At 40.5% G+C, this 23738-nt stretch overlaps 1 protein-coding gene and 1 long non-coding RNA gene across 2 annotated transcripts in view; one reads left to right on the forward strand and one right to left on the reverse strand.

Annotated features, from left to right (window-relative positions):
- LOC145549339 (uncharacterized) overlaps window positions 1–23738 on the reverse strand; it is a 48900-nt gene that overhangs the window by 15061 nt on the left and 10101 nt on the right. The window lies entirely within an intron of this gene.
- ptchd1 (patched domain containing 1) lies at window positions 2234–20725 on the forward strand. Its single transcript, XM_008396450.3, has 4 exons — window positions 2234–6415; window positions 11023–11743; window positions 16363–17033; window positions 18088–20725. Exons 1-4 carry the CDS (start codon window positions 5999–6001, stop codon window positions 19186–19188), a joined length of 2910 nt encoding a protein of 969 aa, XP_008394672.1. The 5' UTR covers window positions 2234–5998; the 3' UTR covers window positions 19189–20725.

Below are 23738 nucleotides of genomic sequence, written 5' to 3' on the forward strand. Positions count from 1 at the left end.
CTATTACCTGTAAATTGCTAATCTCCACAAAAATTATTTCAGTAGTTACATCACCAAATATACCTTAATATGCACTGGGGAGCTTCTTAGTGCTACCATAAAACATCTAACATCCATGGTCTGCCTTAGTGGGAGTTCAGCCAATCAGAGCCTAGGAAAATAAATGGCGCTCCTGGATTGGCTGTTTTGAACAATGCCAGCCAATAGCTTGTCAGGTAATATTACTGGTAGGTGTTTCAGCTTCCCAGGTCACATTCCATGAAAAAAATGTAAATATGCACATTTTTTGTGTATATTTTAGTCTATCTCACAGAATAATCTACAAACAGGTTAATTTTTCATATTTTGGAGTTATGTTTCATACAAAAACACTCAAATTTTCCCCAAATAATTTAGTCCCATTTCACAGAAAAATATGTGAATACATAAATTTTCTGTGAATAATATGGAGAAATGTGCCACAGAAAAAAAAACCTTTAATTTTCTGCAGATTTTTGGCGAATTATTTGGAATCATGTTCCACAGAATAAAAACTTGCATTTTCTGTGAATAATTTGGTCACATTTCACAGGAAAATCTGCAACTACGGGTTTCAGTGAATTAAGAAAAAAATTCCATAAATTTTATTCAAATATTTGTTAGTCTTGATCCTCAGGAAAATCTGAAAAAAGCCCCAAATAATAAAGGAAAAGTGAAAGTGTTTTAAATGCATGATGATTGAAAACTACTGGGCTCATTTTGTTCATCTTCCAGCTCTCACCATGATGTGGAGACAAAAAAAAAACAAAAAAGAAAATTAAAGGAGAGAAAAGCGAATCAGAATCTATGACATTTACAGAGAAATCGTAAAAGAAACAAAATGTAAAAGAATTGACCAGACTGGAGTTAAGAAAACAACTCTGTAGATTTGATTTCGTCTTTTCTGTCGATTCCCGGAGACTTTCTGAACATCACAATGAAACGTATACTCTGGCTTTTATCAAGCTTGATTCTGCCTGCAGATTCATTAAACGGGACCCGAGTCGTTACTTTGCACTTTGCACGTCACCAGATTGCAGTAAATCCTTTTTAGTGGCTGCTGTAAAACTGACGGCTTCAGTGAGCGAAGAGCTGCGTTGCCATTTGAGTCATTTCCTCATTAAAAACCTGCAGCGCTGAGGCTGGAAGACGGGCTCTAAATAACACCCAAGTTTGGGGATTAATTGTGTTTTAAAAGCAGAGCAGCTGATTTTTATGTTCATCCATATTTAAAGTGAATACTATTGTTTTAGTTTAAAATATTTACGCTCTCTGAAGCGTTTCAATCGAGCTTTCAGAGGCTTTTTCCTCGGACGTGGCTCTCTGACCTCTCTGCTGTGAAGGTTTCCCTCCGGCGCTGCTGATGTCATCGGGCCTCTCCCTGCATTTCTCATCGGCCGCCTCGGGTTTTATCTCCTTCCACTTCCTTCTCCGGGAGAGCCGGGCGGGGAGATGCTCTTTTCAAATCTGCATCCGTCTGCATCCGTCTCTCTGTTTCTGGCCCGTTACGGTAATCAAATCTTTTGGTCTGAGAGGCTTTGAAGATGACTTTACAGTATTTCGCTTCCCTTCACCATCACTCCCACTCGCTGCAGTCCGCCTGGCCTTTCTGGCTAATGCATAAATGACATTTGGGACGTAGAAACGAACGCTGCTGACCTCCAAGAAGACTCTCTAACTGGAAATGATCAGAGGAGATCCCTGATATTAAAAAAAAAAAGGAAAACGTCACATTTTTCTGCCTTCATGTTTTTCAATTTATAGGAAGATTAGGAACTCTAATTTTAAAATCACAAATAATGCATTGATTATCGTATTGCTATTCTTACCAAGTAGCCCATTTTTCATGTAGTTTGAGAGAGAACATGAGTGAGAACAAGACAAAACTAACTGGTAATTTTTTTTTAATGTCCTTTAAGGATTTTTACATCACTGTACTTTTTACTTTTACTTGAGTAACTTTATTATAAAGTATTTCTACTCTTACTTGAGTAAAATTTCTGGATTTTCTACCCACTGAATGAAAAACAAACACATTTTAACCAAAAATTCACCAGATACAGTTTGTGTCTGGTGAATTTGTTAAAGTTTCTTAATTTTTTTATTGACAGAAACTGATCTGGAGACATTTTCTTTTGCCTGATTATTCTTTTTTTTTGTTTGTTTCTTACTTGAATTATTGTCATTTCTATCCTAAGAATACCAAAAATTCTTCTTAACTTTACATTTTGATGTAATTTCTAAATATTACATGATTGATATTGATGTAAAACTACAACTTCCACTGGCAGATTATTTCACTTGTAATAAAAAGTCGCCTTTACCGTCATGAATAAGCTCAAATATTTCTAAATTTGTACCACAAACACTTTGATTTTTATTGCAAAAAAAATCACAAAAAGTATCACAAAATCCTTAAGAGACTGAAAAGATGTTCAATAATATCATTCAATTTTCAGGATTCATTGATATTTTAAGTTTATCATCAGGTTTTATCAATACATTCTGGCACAACCGGCCCTTTAAGAGATTTTCTGATCTTAATTTGGCCCAAAACAGAATTGAGTTTGACACCCTGATCTAGTGGATGTTTTGGTGAACATAAAGTTGCATTTTTATTGTTTTCTAAAACAATAATCTGACATTCACAGCGTCTATCTTCATCTCAATATGAATCGAGTCAGCAGCCGTTCCCAGAATCGACGAATAAGCATAAAAAAACCTGTTACTTTGGCAGTTTGAAACTCTTAAACATAATCCGTCATAAAGTAACGTGGGTCATATTTCACTTTTATGGCTGAGTCGAGGTTTTCATTTCTCAGTAAAATTGTTCTCATTTACAAGAGGAAGGTGGAACGACGACATCCGAGCCTCGGCTGCCCACCATGGCTGGTGATGGATGGGTGGATAAATAATACAGAAGGAGGGAAATAGAAAATGAAAGGACGGCCTCTTTACTAATGGATGACCTGTACCAAAACAGATGGATGGGGGGATGGGAGGGAGAGGACGAGGGTTTGGGGAAGTCGGAGACAAACCTCGTGATCTTTGCTTTTATCCATGTAGCGCTCTTTGGTAATGGACAGAAAAGAGGTCAAAGTGTTCATGGATGCCAAAAAGTGACAGTTTTTTTTTTTTGCAATCCATCTGTCAGTTTGTGTGTCCAACCCCAAGAGGATTCCCTCCTACCCTCACGTCAGGTGGAGGTAAAAGTGTGATTTCTGAAGTCTCTTTCCTCCGCCTTGCTCTCGCTCTGATTTCTATGAATCATTTAGCGACACTAATTAGAACCTTTGTTATCACAGATTGCCCCCGAGCCACTTATATCTCCACTGCCTTTCATTTTCAGATCCTGCTCTTCCTTCCTCCCCCGGGAGGCGTAAATCAGTCATTCCTTCACCGCTCCGTCCTCCACGGACTGGTTACGGGGCTAATTGAGACTTAATTGAATAACAGATTAGGACATGTTCGTATTGTACTCTTAGGTTTTTACTCACGTTTTTGGAGATAATTATTGTCGCTTCATGTTGTTCCTGTCTGGTTTTAGCTGTGGCTCATTATTAAAGAAGATGGATATTTCTGAAGTGATGTTCTTGTGTAAAAGTTTTGTCGTTTCAGCAACAAGGCAGTTCAAAGTGTTTCACATGGTAGAAACATACAATTAAACAAAAAGCAAAAAAACAAACAACATTGTACTAGTGTAAGAATAAAGAGAAGAAATTAATCTATATTGCAGTTATTATTAGTTAAAGAAAGCTCTAAAAGGATCTGTGTGTTTCAGCAGTTCTGCAGTTTTCTTGGACATTTTCTCCAAATTAAGGGAGCGTAAAAACTAAATGCTGCTTCTCAATGTTTGATTCTGGTTCTGATTCTAGTCCAGGTGAACCAGAAGATCCGAGTTGTTAATACAACAACAGCAGATCTGTAATGTATTTTGGTGCTAAGCTGTTCAGTGATTTATAAAATAACAAATACTTTGAAGTATAATCTCTGAGGTACATTACAAATGTGAGCAAAATTTGTCAATATTCCATTAATGTCAAAAGCAAAAACAATTTTGCAACTGTGGTGTTTCCATTAAATAAGAAATGCAATTAAAGTAAGTGAATAAGTTTTTTCATGTGATGAGACATAATCCTCCAATTACTTCCTGTAATGGTCTACTTTGTGGTTTCTGACAGTGGCAACATCCAGTTGTTGGTCATGTGATGCAGAAAAAAGTGTTTCCATTGCAGTTTCTGCTAAATAAACCAATTTTGGTATGGCCAAAAGAAAAAACACATCATCCTAGCGCCAAACCAAGGTTTTCTTAAAATTGGCGTTTTTCCAGTAAGTGAATTTACATTCAAAATGTCAAATTGACCAATTCTATAGTCCATGGAAACTCAACTATTTTTTAATGCCAATAAAGATAAACAAATGTATGAGTTTCTCTAGATCTTGCTGGGACATTTTGTCTTCAGGTGATAGAAGGCCGACTTTGTAACCGTCTTTATGTGTCTCTGAAGGTTCAGAGCCAGATTTCAGACCTGATCTCGACTTTCCGGCTATAATAACTGAAGTTGCCTCTAGATTGTTTCTCTTTAGGTCCAATGATAATAACTTCAGTTTTGTTTCTGTTCCGCTGGAGAAAGTTTTGGCACATCCACACATGTATTTATCTGTTAGCATCTGTTCAGTGATTGGTTCAGAGAGATTCCTGATGGCATCGTAAACATATTGTTACAATCTGAGCTAGCGGGATCATGTCGATATAAACGCAATGTCACGCAGCCACCACAAGGGGCGCTCTAACTTCAAATTGCCCACTTTCGCAAATTGAAAATAAATTGAGTTTTATAAATGCAACTTTTTAAAATAAGATTAGACAATAAATTATTTTTGATTCATTTGGGCCTTGATAGGAGAGGAAAGTCTGGACTTTGGGTATTTCGCCCCTTACAAATCGACTTTCTTCACCAGGATTTTGTGTATAATGACACATCAGTGTCCAATGAGCTCCACAGGTGAACGATCAGAGATGAGTGTGAACTCCACAATTCTTCTTCTTCTCTTTTTATTAAACACCTCAACGCTATAAGCAGATGGGGAGTCAGCAGGTGTGTGTGTGTGTTTTGACTTTAGTTTAGGAGGGGGGGAGGGGTGGCATCACCGTTTCCATAGAAACGACATGCTGTAGAGGAAAAAAAGACTAATTTGTATGGTTTCCGTAGCAACAGGCAACACAATATAGAAAGTTGTGCCAGGTGAGAATAGGATGGTAAATAAATTGGTGTTTTTCCAAAACCATGTTTGATCTGAATTGTTAGATTTCTCCTGATCTGCTAAGAAATCCGACACACATCAGTTTTATTGGTGTCTCCGCATCAGAGAGAGTGAGTGAAAAGCAGGAGGCGGAGCAGCAAAGGAGCCCGATCAAGATCGGATTTCTGGTTTAAAGGGCGTTAATTAGCGGTGTCTGGCTGGGTGGGTGGGCTGGAGATGCCACGATGAAGGGGAAATAAAAGACACAAGGAGGAAGGCACGCTGCAGAGGGAATCCAGATCGGGCTGATCTGGGTTGCATGCAGCCGGCGTCCTTTTCATTGCGTGCACAGCATCACTCACCGACCCGCACATTCACCCAGCTGGACCACCCTTCAGGCTGCGTGGTGACTTGATGTTGCAGGGCGGAGCTGGAGCGTCTTATCTGCAAGGCTGGTACCCGCAACTGCGTGCAAAGTGATTGTTTGGTGAGTTTTCTCGGATCATGAGGAGTTGCTGAGATTTTTCTGTTGCGCACGCAGCCTGCAGAAGGCATCAGTTTTGCTTCGTAACCGCAGCGGATGAGAAAACTCCGCGAAAAGAGCGAGCAGCGGCGCCGCGGGGACCGCAGCAGGTTGGGATTCTCCCCCGGCTGCTGACCTCCTGCTCCGGGGGAAGATTTCTCCCCACGCCCGGCGCCTCCTCTTCTTCCCCACCGATGCGTCCGGCGGCCCCTGATGCTCGGCGGCGCTCCGGGGCTTTCCGGTCGGTGGGAGAGGCTCGAGCCGCGGCCGCGCGCCGGTAGGATGCTGCGCCAGGTGTTTCACGCGGGGCTGAGGACGTCATTCCACGCGCTGGGCCGGTTCGTGGCCGGTCACGCGGTGTTCTTCGCCTCGGCGCCCGTGCTGCTGGCCATCCTGCTGGGGGCCAGCTTCAGCCGCTACCGCGTGGAGGGGGACGTGGAGAGCCTGCTGGCGCCCAAGCACAGCCTGGCCAAGATCGAGGGCAACCTGGTGGAGAGCCTGTTCCCCGTGAACCGATCCAAGCACGCGCTCTACTCCGACCTGCAGACACCTGGACGCTACGGGCGCGTGATCATCACCGCCCGAAGGGGCAGCATGCTGGACCCGGTTCACCTGGACACCATTCTACAGGTGAGCACACACTTTGGTCCCGATGTTAGGAAAACTAAACTTAAAGAGAAAGTTAATCAAGAAATAAACTAAGTTAAGTACATTTGTAATTAGAGGTAGATTGCATTACTTAGGAATCAAATTTTGCTGGAAGATAAATTGTCCCATGAAATTATTGCGATAAACGATAATTATTTGAGACCATTTTCAAGTAATATTATGGTAATAGTATAATAATAACAATGCAAGAACATATTCTCAAAGATCAGTAAACTTTAAATTATAATCAACATTTAATACTGAAACTGGAAGACACTTTAAATATCCAAAATAAATAAAGCAACAGAAATAAATAAAATGAATTAAGAAGTCTGTAAACAAAATTGTCCTTCAATAAAATGGGTTAGTTGAGACCAAAACACCAGACTTTTGTCATTCAGTTTTTGGTAGAAAAGAGGAGACAATAAATCTTGCAAATGCGATTAATTGATTTAATGCTTCCTGTGACAGTTATGTTCCCCAGAGTCGAATTTCTCCTCAATTTTTTGCCTTTGCAACATGAAGGTGCTGGGTTAAAATCCCATCCAGTGTCTTTCTGCATGTAGTTTACATGTTCTCTGTTTGCATTTCCAAAACATAATTGGCACCAATTAGTTTCTGTAGACTAAATTGTGTGTGTTCATGATTGTTTGTCCTGTACATCTTTATGATGGACTGTCTCTGTTTTCCCTGCCTCTTGCCCAGTGACTGCTGGAGATTAGCTTGGCTGATGTGGCTTGATAACAATAATTTACTATTATTGTTTTCTACAGTGATCTGGGTTGAAATATTGACCCTGAAAAAACAGGCAGGAAGTAAATAGTGAGGGTTGGCAATAAATCAATATCCCGATAGACAAATGATCAATATCAATAGATAATACTTCTGGCATTGTCGGAGATGTAGCCAGAGGAAAGCCTTTAGCTGCCCGACCTCTCACAGCCAGCTAAGCTAGGTTGGTGGAATCTACTAGCTCACTCATTCTTTGGTCACCTAGCAACTCATTCATTCTTTGGTCACCTAGCAACTCACTCATTCTTTGGTTACCTAGCAACTCACTCATTCTTTGGTTACCTAGCAACAACTTGCTGAGTAACGGGCAGCAGCAGTTCAAAGTTCTGCCATTGTGTCTTGTAACTGCTTAAAAATTATACATATGAAAAATGAACAATGTGGAGTAAAATCTGTGGATAAAATCCGAACGCTCAAACCACCAGCTTTTGCGAGTGTTTCATATATTTAAAACGAGGAAAAAAAACCTAACTAATAAATAATTATTGATATCGACTGATACGAAACGGTTACATCGTGATATGTTTTTCGTCCATATCGTCCAGTCCTATGTTTTCCCCATGTGCAGTTAGCCTCTGAGGAATATCTTCTGTTTGTTTATGGATTAAGACCATACTAAAAGACCCAATTATTACCAATTTTCTGTGTTCTGGGTTTAATTTTTATCAGACTGTGATGGCATTTTAAGAAGTTTATGACCTTTAATGTCCCTATCCTGTTAACCTAACAGAGGGACATTTCCACATAATCAACCTTGAATGTTTGCTGCTGAAATGGTGAACATTAATTTGATCTGACTCAGTCTTGGTGTCAGAAGTGTTTAGAAAATGGTAAAGTTTATGAAACTAATCTTTTTTTTTTATGGCATTTAAGCCAAACAACCAGGTTGGATTTGCATTACATTTGGTGAACTCAAGTTCCAGATTTCCCAAGTTTGCTTTAGAGGTTTTTTATTGTTGGCAATGGCATGTTTTCCTGTGTTTCCCAATTTGAAAAGTGGCTGAAAGAGATGAATCTATGTCAACTTATATGTGGACACCAAGAGATTACAGATTAAATTCTCATCATCTTCCTTGCCACCAATCATAAGATTCCCCAAAAGATGTATTCACTCCTTCCTCATTAGCATTCATTAAACCAGCAGTTTGTAATGAAAGAGTGTTTGCTTGTGCAATATTGTCTGTAGTTATGAGGGAAGAAATGATTTGTTGACTGATCATCTCAAAGGAAGCGAGGTCTTTTGTGAAGGGCTGCATCTTGCTGATGATGTTCTTTTCCCCCATGAAAAACATCAACGTGACCCGTTTTGTGTACATGTTGCAGGAACACTGTTGGTCCGCAGGGGATTCCCGCAGTACAGTGGAAATGCTCCGTTTCAGGGCTATACATCACTTCCATCTCACAGGCTGCGAGAAGCAAGCAGAGTGGTGCATAAAGAGATAAATCCACTGTTACATAATCTGATGATGTCTGCAAGGCCTGAGATTCTGTAATTGTTCTCCTCTGTGCCTGCAGTCAGCTACTGTGTGTGTGTTATAACGTCTCCCTGGAAGCCTTTTAATGTTCCTTAGAGAAGGGAGCTGAACTTGTTGCATGCAGCGCCCAGGATCAACAGAGACTGATGGAGGGAACGTAACCGACTGTGACTCATTCAGACAACTTACTGCTTCCTCTGACACTAACAAAACCAGAAAATATTCCTGTTTGAGTCAGTAAAACCTTACAGAGGAAGGAAGCTAAGGTTTACTATGCTACCATGCATTTAGCTAGCTGATTATTAATGCACGTCCCCAATATGTGCAAAAGGTTTCTGTGAGTTTAAAAGGGAACTGGACATGGAAGAAGGTTTATTATGTCTATGGTGAATCATTTCTCTGTTGAACTGCATCTTGGATAATTAAGCCTCCAGTGAAATTTACAAGAATAAAGTTGTTCAAAAATGAAATCCTAATATTACAAAATAAAGTCATAGTATAATAAGGATAAAGACGTACAAGAATAAAGTTGAAACATACAACAATAAAGAATTTCTACCTGGATATTATGACTTAATTCTCGCAATATGACTATAGTAACACTATGACTTTATGCTCTTAATACAACTTTATTTTCATAAAATTTGCCCTTTATTCTCATAAAAGTTTGACTTTTTTTCCCCAATTTGACTTTATTCTTGTAATTTTATGTTTTTAATTGTTGTTTTTCTTAGTATGACCCTAATATTTTGTTGTGGCATGGTAAAATTTTGTAGAAAAAAACCAAAACACACATTTCCCGTTCTGAATAAATGCACTCAAATAGATTTTCCAATTTTTTTAGTGTGAAATTTTGCTTCTATTAATTGTTGCCTCATTAATAGGCATTTGTAATTGAAAAGTTTAACTACTTTTCTATATCTTAGCTAATGACAAATCTTAAATCTTATTATATTTTCACACAAACACAGATCTGAAAGCTGAGCTTTCTGCCTGCTTAGTCTTTGATGAAATACCTGCAGTGACTTGGAGTTATTTAAGGCAGCATCCTTCAAGAGTCTGAATCCTGTTCACATCTAGGGCAAAATGCACTGAGCTTGCTGCTTTGTGGATTAAACGCCATCGATCTTCAGTGAAGTTTTGCTCCAGAACTTTACAGAATAATCTCCTCATTTCAGGCCAAGAAAAAAAAAAAACGCAATAGAAACTGAAGTCTTGATACAGAAGTCCTCTTAAAGGTTGATGCAGCACTCTGAGGTGTTAGTCGGCTCACTGTGCCAATGACTGGCATCAAGGTTGTTGCCTAGCAACCGGCACTGTGGATGCTGGCACTGTTATCTCGCCAGATAATAATAATTATAATAATTTTGGGTTTTTCACTATAGCTTAGTTTTGTTTGTCCAATTGATTTAGTTTTTAGAGTGTTTGCTAATTTTCATTTGTTATTATTCAATAAATATAGTTTAATTTTTATCAGTTATATTGGTAGTTTTTCATTTCATTTATTTGAAGGGGTGTGCATAAGCCTCACATGACATTGTCATGTATGTTTATGACTGCTGTCAAACATTATTTGATAAATAATGACACCTATAGTGCAAAGTTGCATTAAAAGTCCACTAAGTGTTAACGTTGCATTGAAAATGTCAGAATTTACCAAATTACACTTTGCAGTAATAAACATTTATGAAAACTCCTTCATGTTTGTGACAGATTTGAAATCATGTTCATGACGATGTCATATTTACACCCCTTCTAATAAAGTGACACCATTTGGTTCATTTTAGTTGCAGAAAATAAAACGTATTGTATTGTAATCATCTATTCTATGCAATGATTTGGTCATGAATACGCAACAGAAGATACGGTTCTCGAAACATTTATTCAATTGTTGAAAAATCCAAATGTTTTCCCCCCAACTTTTGCCGACACCATTTTGCGGTCTAACGTAAACGTGGCCAAGAGGCGTATGGAATGACGCAATTTTCCAACTGCTGACGTAAACTTCTTATGAGGTAGAAAAAGGATATTACATCCGTATTTCTTTTTTTTTTTAGTTTTATAAACACGCAATACCGTTCCAGTTAGTTAGAGCTTTTCCCCGTCAATTACAATTTTAATTTATTTTAGTTAAAGTATTTTTTATTTCAGATTTTGTTGTTAGCTTTAGCTAACTAGCTAACTATAATAAGCTTGGTGTAGTGAGGCGTCAGCACGCGCCGCCATACATCTTCGAAACGCAAAGTTTCCGATAAAATAGGTAGCAGCTGAAACTTTTCCTTAATGTGGAAATAAAACAGAAACTCTCCGTTTCTGTCGCAGCTCCACAGGCGGATCTACCAGATGCAGGTGACGGTCCCGGCTGCGACGGCGGGCTCCAGCGGCTTCAACTACTCCTTCTCCTACCTCTGTCTCCCCGACGACAAGAACGTCTGCATCGTGGACGACATAATCCGGGCCATGGAGGAGATCCAGTCAGCCCGGACTTCCAACCGAAGCGTCCCGGTTCTGCACTACCCCATCACACAGCTGGCGGACGGGAGGCAAGCGTACATCGGGCACCAGCTGGGCGGCGTGCAGGGCTGGGGACCCGGCGGGGCGGTGCGGCCTCCAGGGACGGGAGCCAAAGGGGAGGGAGTCCGATCCGCAAAGGCGGTGCAGCTCACCTACTACCTCCAATCCCGAAGCGGGCTGATGGATCGGGTGGCGGGTCGGTGGGAGAAAGCATTCTGTGCCGAACTGAAGTTCTTCGGGGCGTCGCACCCAAAGCTGGGGCTTTATCCCTCCACGTCTTCCTCGCTGCGGACTGACTTCCAGTTCTCCTCCGTGCTGGCACGTCGCCCCCTGCTGGCGAGTTTGGGAGTGTGCGGGGTGCTGGCCATCCTCTGCTGCTCCATGAGGGACTGTGTGAGGTCCAAACCCTGGCTGGGGATGCTGGCTCTGCTGTCTGTGGCTCTGTCAGGACTCACTGCTGCTGGGATCCTGAACCTGACCGGAGCTACATACAACTCCACCTACCTGGGAATCCCTTTCGTCATGCTAGGTAAGTTTATCGGCCGATACAGCGAAGATCAGAGGTGGTAGCGTTCCCAAAATGTTCCCAAACATTGTACTCAAGTAATAATAGCACTACTTTAACATATTTTTACTCGAGAGTTAAAGGTAGCTGCCCAAGAAAGTGGTCAAGTAAGAGTAAAAACAGTATTTGGTTAAATGTTTACTCAAATACCGAGTTATTAAATTGTCAGTTAATATTTAAAAGTTACATCATCAGATGCACCAAAATATAAGAGTTAACTGGAAATGTTGGTATTTTAAGGACAAAAATTACAATAATTCAACCAAAAATAATAAAATCAGGCAAAAGTAATTTTTTCAAACCAGTTTCTTGCAATTAAAAACTTATGAAATTTTAACAAAAACTGCAGGTGTGTGTCTGTGTCTGATGAGTTTTTGGTCAAAACATGTTTGTTTTTCATTCAGTGGGTAGAAAATCCAGAAATTTCAAAGATTTTCTTTTGTCTGATTTTGATTTTTTTTGTTACTCAAAAGATTTATTTTCATTTTGGTCCTTAAAATACCAGAATTTCCACTTAACTTTATATTTTGGCCAACTGATTATGTAATTTCTAAATATTAAATGAGTGATCAGTTACTCTGTACTTGACTAGACTTTTTACCAATTACTTTTTTATTGGGACCAACCTCGGTATCGGCCGATATTAGTGATTTTTTAACATATTGGTATCATCTGATCAATAAAACTGGGCCTGTTTGAACAACTGATATTTATTTTTATCTATTTCTGGTGGGCCTTGTTCCCAAAAGGTGTCGAAATGGTAGTGAAATATATATAATGTTAAATATCGTTTTCCATCCTTAATAGTAATATTAATATTGGATATCGGCCCAAATCTGAATGTAAACCTGTTGGAGGCTGCAGGAGTCTTAAAACTGGGGTTGAGGTTTGAAGTATTGACTCACTGGAGTAAATACAAATGCAAAAAAAAACTATTTTTTCTTTAAATGTACAGGTATGGACTCTTTTTGCATCAGTTTATCATATAAAACCCCATTGAAATACATCATTATTTGTGTTAAAACGAGTTTTCTTACAAAGCACGGTGATGCTGCGGCTGTGCTCCTCTTCTGGGACTCGTGGGATTTATTTTGCAGAGTCCTGTGGCTGAACGTCTCAAAGTAGACAGATCGTCAAAATGATTGACAGGCTGTAGGACAGGAACTCACTGAGGGGGCGGAGGACGAAACAAATGACACATTTTATTACTTGAGGCAAATTCAGAACTAAAGCAAAGGTAAGAAAAAAAAGACTTCTGGTGTTGCAGCTGTTTAATACGGATTTGGAGCGAAATCAAAAGGTTTTATTTAATAAATACCACCATACATGGATGTTTAGAAAGGTTTTTCTGTGCTACATTTGCTGCAACTTCCTCTTTTATTGTTTAAAATTAGATTTCTGGTTAATTCGGTGGCTCCCTGCGGAGTAAACTCCATATTTGCTAACAGATCCAGTCGTCTGCATGCTGAGCTGCAGCTTGTTTACCGTCAAACACGGCTGACTCACATCGGGTATTGACAGATATAATGAACAGAGTGTCAGTCAAACCTCAAATGAAGGAAAATTAAACATGAGTGGATGAACATGAAGCTCTGTGTGCACACTGATAAAATACAGGATGTAACTGCTGATCCTTTTTCTGAGGCACTAATTTACATTAACCTTCATTACAGGGGCTCCAGTTTTTTAAATGCAGGTTTGTCTCTCGTTGTTTTAGTAAACAACATAAAAATTAAACATGGTTTAAAGGTTTATCTTTCTCTGGCAGCTGATGGTTTTTGACATGTAGATTATTTTGCACTTTTAGTTACTCATTTGAACTTTACCTTTCTTTCTTTTCCAGCTGCAGTTTGTTGGTAATTACTCAGCTGTTTTCATAATAACTGCCTCCGTATAAATGTGCCCCGGTTTTTATTTTTATTTTTTAGCGTCTTTCTGTTAAATTCTTCGGAGCCCCCTAGTGGACAGGGGGATAACATGTATTTTACGTTCCCTCGCAGTATGCTCACTGCAATATTTGCAGTGAGCATATTTTGGATACAGTCACAAATGTCAATTTAAAATTTAAAATATATGCACATTTATAGAGAATCTGAAAACATGTTTATATATTCTTAACTCTTTGGCAAAAAAAAAAAAAACTGATTGAAAATTGATTTATTCACTTTGTGTTTGTTTCTGTGAGGTTGAGATGAAAACGGCCCTTTGTTAACCAACACAAAAAGACACAATAAAAACTGTCAGATGACGTATCGCCCTATTATCCGCGATAATAACTCAGAAATAGTCCAAATAGTTTCTGTTTATCTTGGTTTGTTGGTTATTTCTATCCTAAAAACTATATAAAACTTCAGATATCTCACCAACGAGATCTAAACCTTACAAAAACCTCATATTACAGCAGAAAGACTTTCAGTTTTCAGTTACGCCGCATGAAATGACCAGAGAACCAAAGAAAGTTCATGTCCACCAGGGGGCGCCGTAAAAATCTCAATTTGCTCCTAATTTTTTTTTTTTTTGCCATTTAATTAAGCTTCATTTCTCTGTTGCTAAGTCTTCAATACATTTACTCTTTCAGTACATAATAAAAATCTCAAAATGCTGAAACTCTTTGCCTAAAATGTATTACTAGCACACTTATTTTTAGTTTAATTTAATTGAACTCCTTAAAACGTAACTGTTTTTATTACCCGTATTGGAAATGCCGACATTGAGAGCAAAATTAAACTGAAGTTAAATTCCTTGTTTGTGTGCAGAAACATAGTAAATCAAGTGATTCTGATTAGATCTTAAATTAACTTTAATTGTTTCTACAAGATGACAAAGAGGGCAGCTGAGCAGAATACAAAAAAAAACTGATTAGGTTCCAGTGAAGCTTTAAATAATTGCAGAGTGAACAGGAAAAGAGCATAAAGAGACAGGAAGTGTTTCCAAAATCTTGCATAAAATATTAATCCACATAAATGCAGCTGAGATGAGGTTCGTCTTAGCAGCTAATTTAGTGATGAAGTGAGAAGACAGACGAGGAAAAGATGCGAATGAGAAGTGATTAGAAAACTGCTGGCCTCCTTAAGGCGTCTGGAAGATATTGACTTTATAGTAACTTCTACAAAGCAGCAGCACCAAAAACCAACGTTATTTAAAAAAAAAGCACAATACTAACATGTTTTAAATTCAATGATAAGAAACCTACTGCTAAAATTGAATCTATATTTGTTCCTCCTTACAAGTATTTGGGCTAGAATGGTCAAAAGGTTCACACTAAATGGCAACATGGAGAGTTAAAGGAAGATACTGAAAAGTAGCAGCCTGTGAATCATTGATTTATTATTTCTTAGGAACAAACATGGAGAATAAAAATGAAAAATAAGACAGCTGCTTCTTCTTCTTGATTTTTAGTAGCGGTTGACAAAAAATGTCAGATAAGCTTTACTGCCACCAGCCGATGTGTGGCCACATGACATGTTAGCATTGCAACACAATTACATGAAATTAGAAAAGGATCACTTTTAAACAACCATATAATTTCTTTTATAAATATTTTTTGTATGTGTAAGTCATATAGGCAGTTATTATGGCATTATTGCTCAGACACTCATATAGTAACTATTGTCTACTAACATTTTTGTTGTAAATATACATGAGTTAAAACGCTGTGTGTTTTTTCTGCTAAAAACCATCTTGTGTGCTAAGTGCTGTCCTCATCTTCTCCTTGCGCTCTGGGTCTCTCTTGGAAACATGGATTTAACACTTGTGTCATTTTGACACTCACACACTCTGCAGATCTTTGTCGCACACTCTTCTCTCCTGCCACCACATTAAAGTGTCAGTACAATGTGGCTCTGCTAAGGTGTTAAGTGTTTTGCCATGGTGAACTCGCCACAGGAAGAGGGGTGTCCGTGTGTCACTGGTGACTCATGGACGCCATGGCAACCAAAGTGTAAAAAAAGCCAATGAAAACCATCTGTTCCACATATACTGTATAAATATTTATGTGAATGCTTGCACGTGAGACTGAGCATAAATGGATTACTGTAATATTTAAATTTCAAATATTCGTATTTATGAATGGAGAGAAAAAAAGCAGGTTTAATTTGAATTTTGAGTTTAAATGTGTTAACAGATTTCACTGCAGCTTCACTTACCAAGAGTGGTTGTGGAAGTTGTGGGAAAACTGCTTTTCATGGTGTGTTACATCTGTCATTTCATGCATCTCTGCTTCAAACACACTCGAGGTGTGACAGTTTTTCAACTTCCTGGTGCGATGACATGATTGGTCTCAAATAACATGAAACTAGAGTGAAACCAAAATGTCCAGAGGGGTCAATGTGATGGGAACTGGCTGCTTTGATGCCATCTGTTTAAAGTGGCTGTTAATATTGCTTTAATTGACCTTTTTGAGCAGTTGAGGGTAACACTTATTGGTGAACAGCTATTTACTTTCCAGTTGAGAACATTTTTTATAGTCGCCAAAGAAACAAAATCTGTCTTTTTGGCATATCCAATGTTCTTTACTTGGCAGCTTGCTGGTTTTTTTTGTGTAATTGGGTGTAGATTTTAATTCCCGTTGCCGTCTCCAACAGGCCACGGTCTCTTCGGCTCCTTTGAGATGTTGTCGTCATGGAGGCGAACGCGGGAGGATCAGCACGTAAAAGAGCGAGTGGCAAGCGTCTTTGAGGATGTCATGCTGCGTTTCTCCGGCTCCACCGTGATCCACCTGATGACGTTGGGTCTGGCTGCCTCGCCGCTCACCAACATGGAGGCCGTCCGCCTCTTCTGCCGCAACGCCACCCTCGCCATCACCATCAGCTACATCTACATGCTGTCCTTTTACAGTTCCTGCCTGGTGTTTACAGGCTACTTGGAGACGAGGTATAGACATGGCTGCTTCTGTCGGCGAGTACCAAAGCCAGACCGGCTGGACTCGAAACCGGCTTGGTACCGGTGTTTGATGTACACCCGTTACCAAGATGAGACGCAATCAACCAACCCGCCTCATATGCCAAATCCTAACCTAACTCACATGACAAACAGTTCTGGTGTTCATGGACACATGGCTAACTCCATACAAACGCACTCGCCCCATCACACTCATTCAACAACAACCGCAGATCCTCATCCTCAGGACTGCCATCTTTTGCTGGGATGTGTTCGGCATTGCTATGGAGACTGGATCACCAACACTTACGTCAAACCCTTCGTAGTTTTACTGTATCTGGTTTACATCTCCTTTGGATTGATGGGCTTTCTTCAGGTAAGAACCAAACACATCATGATCTGAACAAGGACTTTGCAACTCAGATCCACATTTTGTAACACCTTTTGGTGAAAACCAGGATTTTTAAGAATGACTTGTAAAGTAACTTAGGTTTTGGTAATAATTATGTAGATTTGGTTGGCTTCTTTCAACAGTTGCTTTGTCAGCTACAAGCCTCAGAAGTGGTACTATGGTTTGAGGTTTTTCTGTTTGTCCTAATCCTCTTTTTGTCACCAGTAAATGTTGGTCTTGCGCTGGAAAGGTCATTGATGTAGTGGCAACTGTGAACAATTAAATCAGGGGTGTCCAAAGTCGGTGCTCAAGGGCCCCGGTATCCTGCATGTCTTTGTTCTGTGCTTGGTTCAACACACCAAAATCAAATGACGGCTCAGTTTTAGGCTTCTGTAGAACATTGTCAGGCTGAAGAGATACTCCCTTCCAGGGTGTTGAATTAAAACATGCAGGATACAGGATACAGACCACTGGGGACATTGTTTGTCCACATCAGAGTTTGATCACACATTCATACCTCCCCAAACGAGCTGGACTTTCTAGGCAAACAAGCTAGAGTTTGAGCAAAACAGACTAAACAAGGTTTGGCAAAGTAGCCTTTCCTTTGCCAAAGGCTGCAGGGGTCAATCAACGACAGGCGTACCTGACCCTTAGTCAATTGACCATTAGTGAGATGGCTCCGGGTCATCTGGACATGGTATCTACAGTCAGTTGATCTGTAATTGTTGAATATATTAGTATATGGGCAACCTTTGGTGACTTAAGCTCAACACTCCCCTACCTTATTTCTTAACTTTCCTACTTTATAAAAAATACCCAGATCAATTGGCTCTCTTTGTGTCATATCATATTCACCGCCCATTGATCCCTAGAGTCTCTTGGAACAAATGCTATTATCCTCAAATTAGGGGCGATAGGAATGAGGGGTTCAAACTTTAGGTTATAAACTTCCAGATACTTTGACAAACTCAAAAAAGTGAAGTTTTAATTGCAAATTCTTCTTATTGTCACTGAATAAATATATTTCGGTTTCCAACAGGTGACCCAGGGCTCTGATCCCAGTGCACTGGTTGCCACGGATACTGCAACAGTGTTGTACACGCGTGCACAGCATCGGTACTTCAGCTCCTACTCGCCAGTGATTGGATTCTACATCTATGAAAGCGCCCCCTACTGGAACGCCTCGGTGCAGCGGGACCTGCTGGAGTACGCCAAAGGCTTCCAGAGGATCAGCTGGCTGGAGGCGTACCTGAGCTACCTGTCCGACCGCAACCAGTCCACCAGCCAGCCTCGCGAGAACTTCACCCGCACTCTGCGTCACTTCTTCCTGCACGAGCCGCAGTTCGCCCACTTTGCAGACGACATCATCTTCGCAGAGCGCGGACAAGGGGAGGAGCCAGACGTGGCGGCCTCGCGCATCTTCTTGGTCGCCAAGACGACGGAGAACAAGCGCGAGGAGATGTCGGTGCTGCTGGACACTCTGCGCCGCTTGTCTCTCACCTCTCGGGTTCGCTTCCTGATATTCAACCCCTCCTTTGTGTATTTGGACCGGTATGTGACGGCGGTCAGCTCCCCCCTCAGACACTCACTGCTGGCGGTGCTCTTCCTGTTGGGTCTGTCCTCCCTGGTCGTCGTGGAGCCGCTGGTCTCCCTGTGGCTCGGACTCACCCTTCTCTCTGTCCAGTTTGGGGTTCTGGGCTTCATGACTTTGTGGGGTGTGGAGATGGACTGCGTGTCGGTGCTGTGCCTGATCACGGCTTTGGGTCACTCGGCGGACTGCAGTGGCCCCCTTCTCTGTGGCTTCGCCTCGGGCCGCGGTGACAGCAGGACTCGCTGGGTTCGCTTGGCGTTGGAGCGACACGGCGTTCCTTCCCTACAGACGCTTGTGTGCTACAGCGCCGCCCTGGTGCCCATCTGCGCTGTGCGCTCCAACCTCACCCGCACACTTTTTCGCTGCCTCACTCTGACGGCCGGGTGCTCGGCCCTGCACACGCTGGCCTTCCTGCCGACCCTCCTCACCTTCCTGCCTCCCTCCAAGAGCAGGGACCATCGGCCAGGAGGAGAGGGCCAGAGACAGGAAGTGGAGTGTGTTGAAATGAATGACAGCACCAGAGTAGTGGACCAGATCACCACTGTTTGAGCACGTAACGGTTGAATTAGCAAAAGGGGCAGTATTATGTACAATCTACTTTTTTAGCTCTACATCAGGTTATGATGTCATTCCCTCATCACAAACATACCTGGATTGTTGCCTTGATTCTTTAATGCATGTTTGAGAAATCCTCTAATCTCCATGGGAACCATTCTGCTGTTCAAAACACCTGGTTGGACGTAGCCCCGCCCTCAAAGTGCATCTCCTCCCCCACTCAACTCCTTCAGACTAGCCCGCAGCAATTAGCAAACACCTGGTGGAACTACGTGTCTGGTGGAGCCACTTCTCAGTGCAACGCTGGTAAAAACGTTGTTAAAGGGTTTATAGAGGAGCCTTATTGTGATAACTTCTTGAAAACCAAGTTTCAGAAAGAAACTTAAAGAGACAGAAGCCCAATTTCAAGGCACTAAATTACGAAATTAAATTTCTGTGAAGTCATACAGCATTTTGAAGGTAACGCAGTTACTTGATTTTGCTGCAAAATGGCACTATATGTCAGGAAAATACATAATACTGCCTCTTTAAACAGCAAAAATATGAAATATAGACCATAAGGAGGAGAAAGGCAGGCCCTGGATGAAATGTGTCTCCTGTCTGTTGGTGGGGCGACGCAGCATGTAAATGAGTTTCCTCCCAATCACAGGATTGAAAATGTGCCTGGATGTAAACACTTTTCACTTTAGAACTCGCTTTAGATTCAACCCTTTACTGCCTACTGCTGTGTTGACTTTGTTTGCCAGATCATGTTGCACAATTTCAGCTTGGATGACCTGAGGTAATCCTCTGTATTACTTAGTATTTCTACTTTAATGCTGGACAAATAAAGTCAGAATAAGAGAATGTGATGTTTGTGTTTGCCTCTTTTGCATCCAGAAATGCTTCAACTCTTGTTTCAACAAAGGAGTTTTATTGAACTGACAGCTTTGTTGATCAGATGAAACTTTGTGGGCACTAATGTATTTCTGATTTTTATTATTATAACATTGGAAAGAAAATACTACATTTTCTCAGAATATAATTTAAGATTTTTGAGTAAGTTTTGTCCTACTTGATATAAAATCCGACTTGCAGGTTATTTTTCTAACTCAAAACATTAATTACTAATATTATTACTTATTTCCAGAAATTGTAAAGTAATTTTTGTATTTCTGAAAGTTCCGATTTTTTTGACATAATGCGACCTGTATCCGATCTTTTCATGGCAGTGTGAACAGCACAGGTCGGATTCTTTTTCGAATGTGACCCATATCTGATACGTATCCGATTCAAATGCGACCATAACGTTCAGGTCGCCTTCATCCGAACTGAACGTCACTTAATCTCAACAATCTCACTATTCTGTGTCCTGATACACGCAAGCGGGAAGAAAAACAACAACCATGACGAACTATATGAGGATTAAGTTGTTAATATGCTGCTCCGGCCGGATAACAACTTCAAATATGTAAGCTAAGCTCCACCGTTAGCCTCCATGTTTACTTCCTCAAACACTGAGCTCTTCTTCTTTTTATGGCGGTTGGCAGAACACTGAGAACGCTGATGCTATTGCGCCCTCTACTGCGCATGCGGGACACTTTCAGGTCGTTTGCCCGTTTACACTGCAGAACACATACAGGTTTCATTTACTGGCAGTGTGAACGGCCCCGGCAAGAAAATCAGAATTGGGTCACTTCAGGCTGCAGTGTGAACGCACCCTATCTGAAGTTTGTTTTTTAACTTTTCTTTCTATCTAAGTAGAGAAGCCACACTTTAAATGTGTAAAATTAATGATTTTCTTTAAGTAAGGTCAGAATTAAAGGTTTCGAAGATTTACTTTCTTTTTAAATCAAAACATGGTCACTTTATTGAGTACCACAAGGCTCAGTACCTGGACCAATCATCTTTGCGATATTAATATTAATAAGATACTTAATAAAATTATTTTGGTTAATTTTTTCATTTTATTTATTTTTGCAAAAATCACTTTTGGAAAGAAAATGGCTTTATTTTAGGAATCTTTTAGTCATGCAGATGATTTTTTCGCTGTGCTCTTTTTGTCTGTATTTTATTTGTTCCTTTGCACGTTGACCTTTAATCACATTTTTGAAAGCCATTAACAGATTCCTGAAAGAATCCTGACAGAATAATTTATTTAATCTAGCAGATTACCTGGTGCATACCTGACATTTAAGCATATTTTACCGTCATTCTTGTGTTTTATTTTCTAAACAGTGAATGAAAGCTCTGATTTCTTTCCATCTCTGTGTTTTGTCTGCAGGTGAAAGTCGAGTTCGAGCTTCAGCAGTTAATCCTTGCAGCTGAAGCTGAAGGTCTCTGCATGTGGGAGTTCAAGCTATTGTTAATACATTCGTCTCTTTGATGCGTTCCTGAAGGAAACCGTTGTTCAGGCTCTTAGTAGGCGCCACAGCCGTCAAAGAAAAACCCACAACCTTCCCACCCAGGAGCTCTGCCAGTTAACTTTATGATAAAAATGTCACTGAGCAATGAAGCGTTTGGGCACAAAAGAGAGTTTAAAATAAGTCATATTTTCCAAAAACCACTCTAACCAGCTGTGCTAACCTGAGCTGCTGGAAGATAATGATGAGTTTCCATGGATTTAAGAGCAACTTACATAATCTTAACACAATGAAGATTTGAGAAAAGTGCTCATGAAATCAACATGTAATGTTTGATTTTTTAAAATCCCTTTTTGTTTTTAAGTGAATAAAGGGAATAAAATGGTAAATATTTCTTATTAGCCGTTTTCTTCATTGTTGTTAAGGGAATAATAATAATGTTATAATTATCATCACCTTAAATATTAAACCAGCCTAAAACGGAAACTTCACCTCCAAACATCAACAACAGGTTTGAGGCCAGATCAACACAGCTGCCTCCCAAAGTGACCCAGAAACCAACAAAGTTTTAATATTCAGTGAAATTAATGTTTGTTCAGAACAAAGAGGATGAACGTTCTTCTGCTTTGTGAATGACTCGGTCATAGAGACTCATGAACGTCATGATGCTGAGAACTGTTTGCTTTGAGCCTGAGCAGAGTGAAGGCGCCGCCTAGCGGTGAGTCTTTGCCACAGTAGAAGCTGCAGAGGATCGTGTCCCTGAGTGGAGCCGATGGTTTCATTTGGTGCTGATGCGCGTCACTGACTCATAAAGTCACTTTATTTGTTCATTGTACTTGTTTCATCTGATGCTGATGTTTATCAGACTGTTGTTATTAGCAGGCTGCATAAAGTTTCCACCCGTCAGCTTTTATTGTGAAGTTAGTGACGTATTTCCGGTTATTTTACTTCTGTTTTCATTTGCTCTTAAAAGTGTCCGTTTTTAGTTTGATCCGCCTGGTTAATATGACTTTAAGTCATTTAATCTGAGTAAACGCTTCCAGTTATCAGTTTATGGTCGTTAATGAGCGTGAAGTCAGTTTATGGCCAGCAGGTGTCGCTGCTGCCATTTGTATGGGATAATTATCCAATCGGTGAATTAAAATGTGTTTATTTCTGTGGTAGTTTGACCACATCCCGTCTCCTCAGCCTTTTCTCCTGCATGGCTGTACAACTGCTCTGTCTGCTCAGTAAAGACCGAAAGGAAATGACGTTAATGTCCTGATCGACACCCAGAGGCGACTGCAGTACATCCACCAGCTTTGTGTTCTTCTGTGGATCCTCATTTATGGAGCACAACGCCAGCAGGACGCTGGTCCAAAACGAAGCGATGAGCCGCCGTGTCCCAGGACAGCAGCTGGAAGCAGCTTCCTCCCCGCTCCTCTTCCTCAACCTTCAGCATCTACTGGGAGCCGAGGCTGCTGATCAGAGGCCTCGTCTCTTCCAGGTCATGGGAGGAGAACTGGTTCTACTGTAACAGAACCACCTGGTCCTTCAGAACCCGTCCACTCTGCGTATCTGAAGTCTGAGACGGGGACCAGACGTTAGCTTAGCATCTGTGCTCCTCCAGGATGGGTCTGGGCCCCAGCAGTACAAAACAGATCACTATGAAAAACTAAATGCCTGCATTCAGACTCAGATCTTCCCCTCATGCCGTCATGAACAGAAACCTTGTTGTTCAGTTTCTGACTGTCTGACAGGTTTTGCTTCCAGAGCTGCTGTAGAGTTTCTGCACGTTTCCTGGAAGTTTCTCTTATCAATCCTCTCCTGTCAGTTTCAGCCGCATCGTTGCAGCATCAGGCAGCACAAGGAAAAAAGGAGGAAAAAAGTATCAACTCTTCATTTTTGTTTTAAAATGCAGAGTTTTAATAGATGAAATAAGAATATTATTAAATGAATCCAGAAGGATAAATAATGCAGATTGTTAATGACTATTTGCTGAAATAACCCGACAGCTGAAAACTCCTCATCATCGTCTCTAACTAATCTAAACTTTTTCTTATCGTAAAGCTGATCAGAACATTTAGCAGAACAAACTTCCTCTTTACAACCAGAAGAAACTCTGAGACAAATGAAGCTTCATGTCATCAGAGTTACTCTGGATTGAAGACATTTTATAGGAGTCATTTAATTTTTTTTATAAAACTGATCTACTTGTAGTTC

Source organism: Poecilia reticulata, chromosome 20, assembly GCF_904066995.2.
Source record: "Poecilia reticulata chromosome 20, P_reticulata-male-v2, whole genome shotgun sequence".
NCBI lineage: Eukaryota > Metazoa > Chordata > Actinopteri > Cyprinodontiformes > Poeciliidae > Poecilia > Poecilia reticulata.

What these genes read in the sequence shown, in the direction of transcription:
- ptchd1 (XM_008396450.3), top strand. Translation starts at nt 5,999, where the DNA reads ATGCTCGGCGGCGCTCCGGGGCTTTCCGGTCGGTGGGAGAGGCTCGAG. An exon ending in ACCTGGACACCATTCTACAG is followed by an intron (nt 6,416 to 11,022) that starts GTGAGCACACAC and finishes TTTCTGTCGCAG; the next exon opens with CTCCACAGGCGGATCTACCA. An exon ending in GATTGATGGGCTTTCTTCAG is followed by an intron (nt 17,034 to 18,087) that starts GTAAGAACCAAA and finishes GGTTTCCAACAG; the next exon opens with GTGACCCAGGGCTCTGATCC.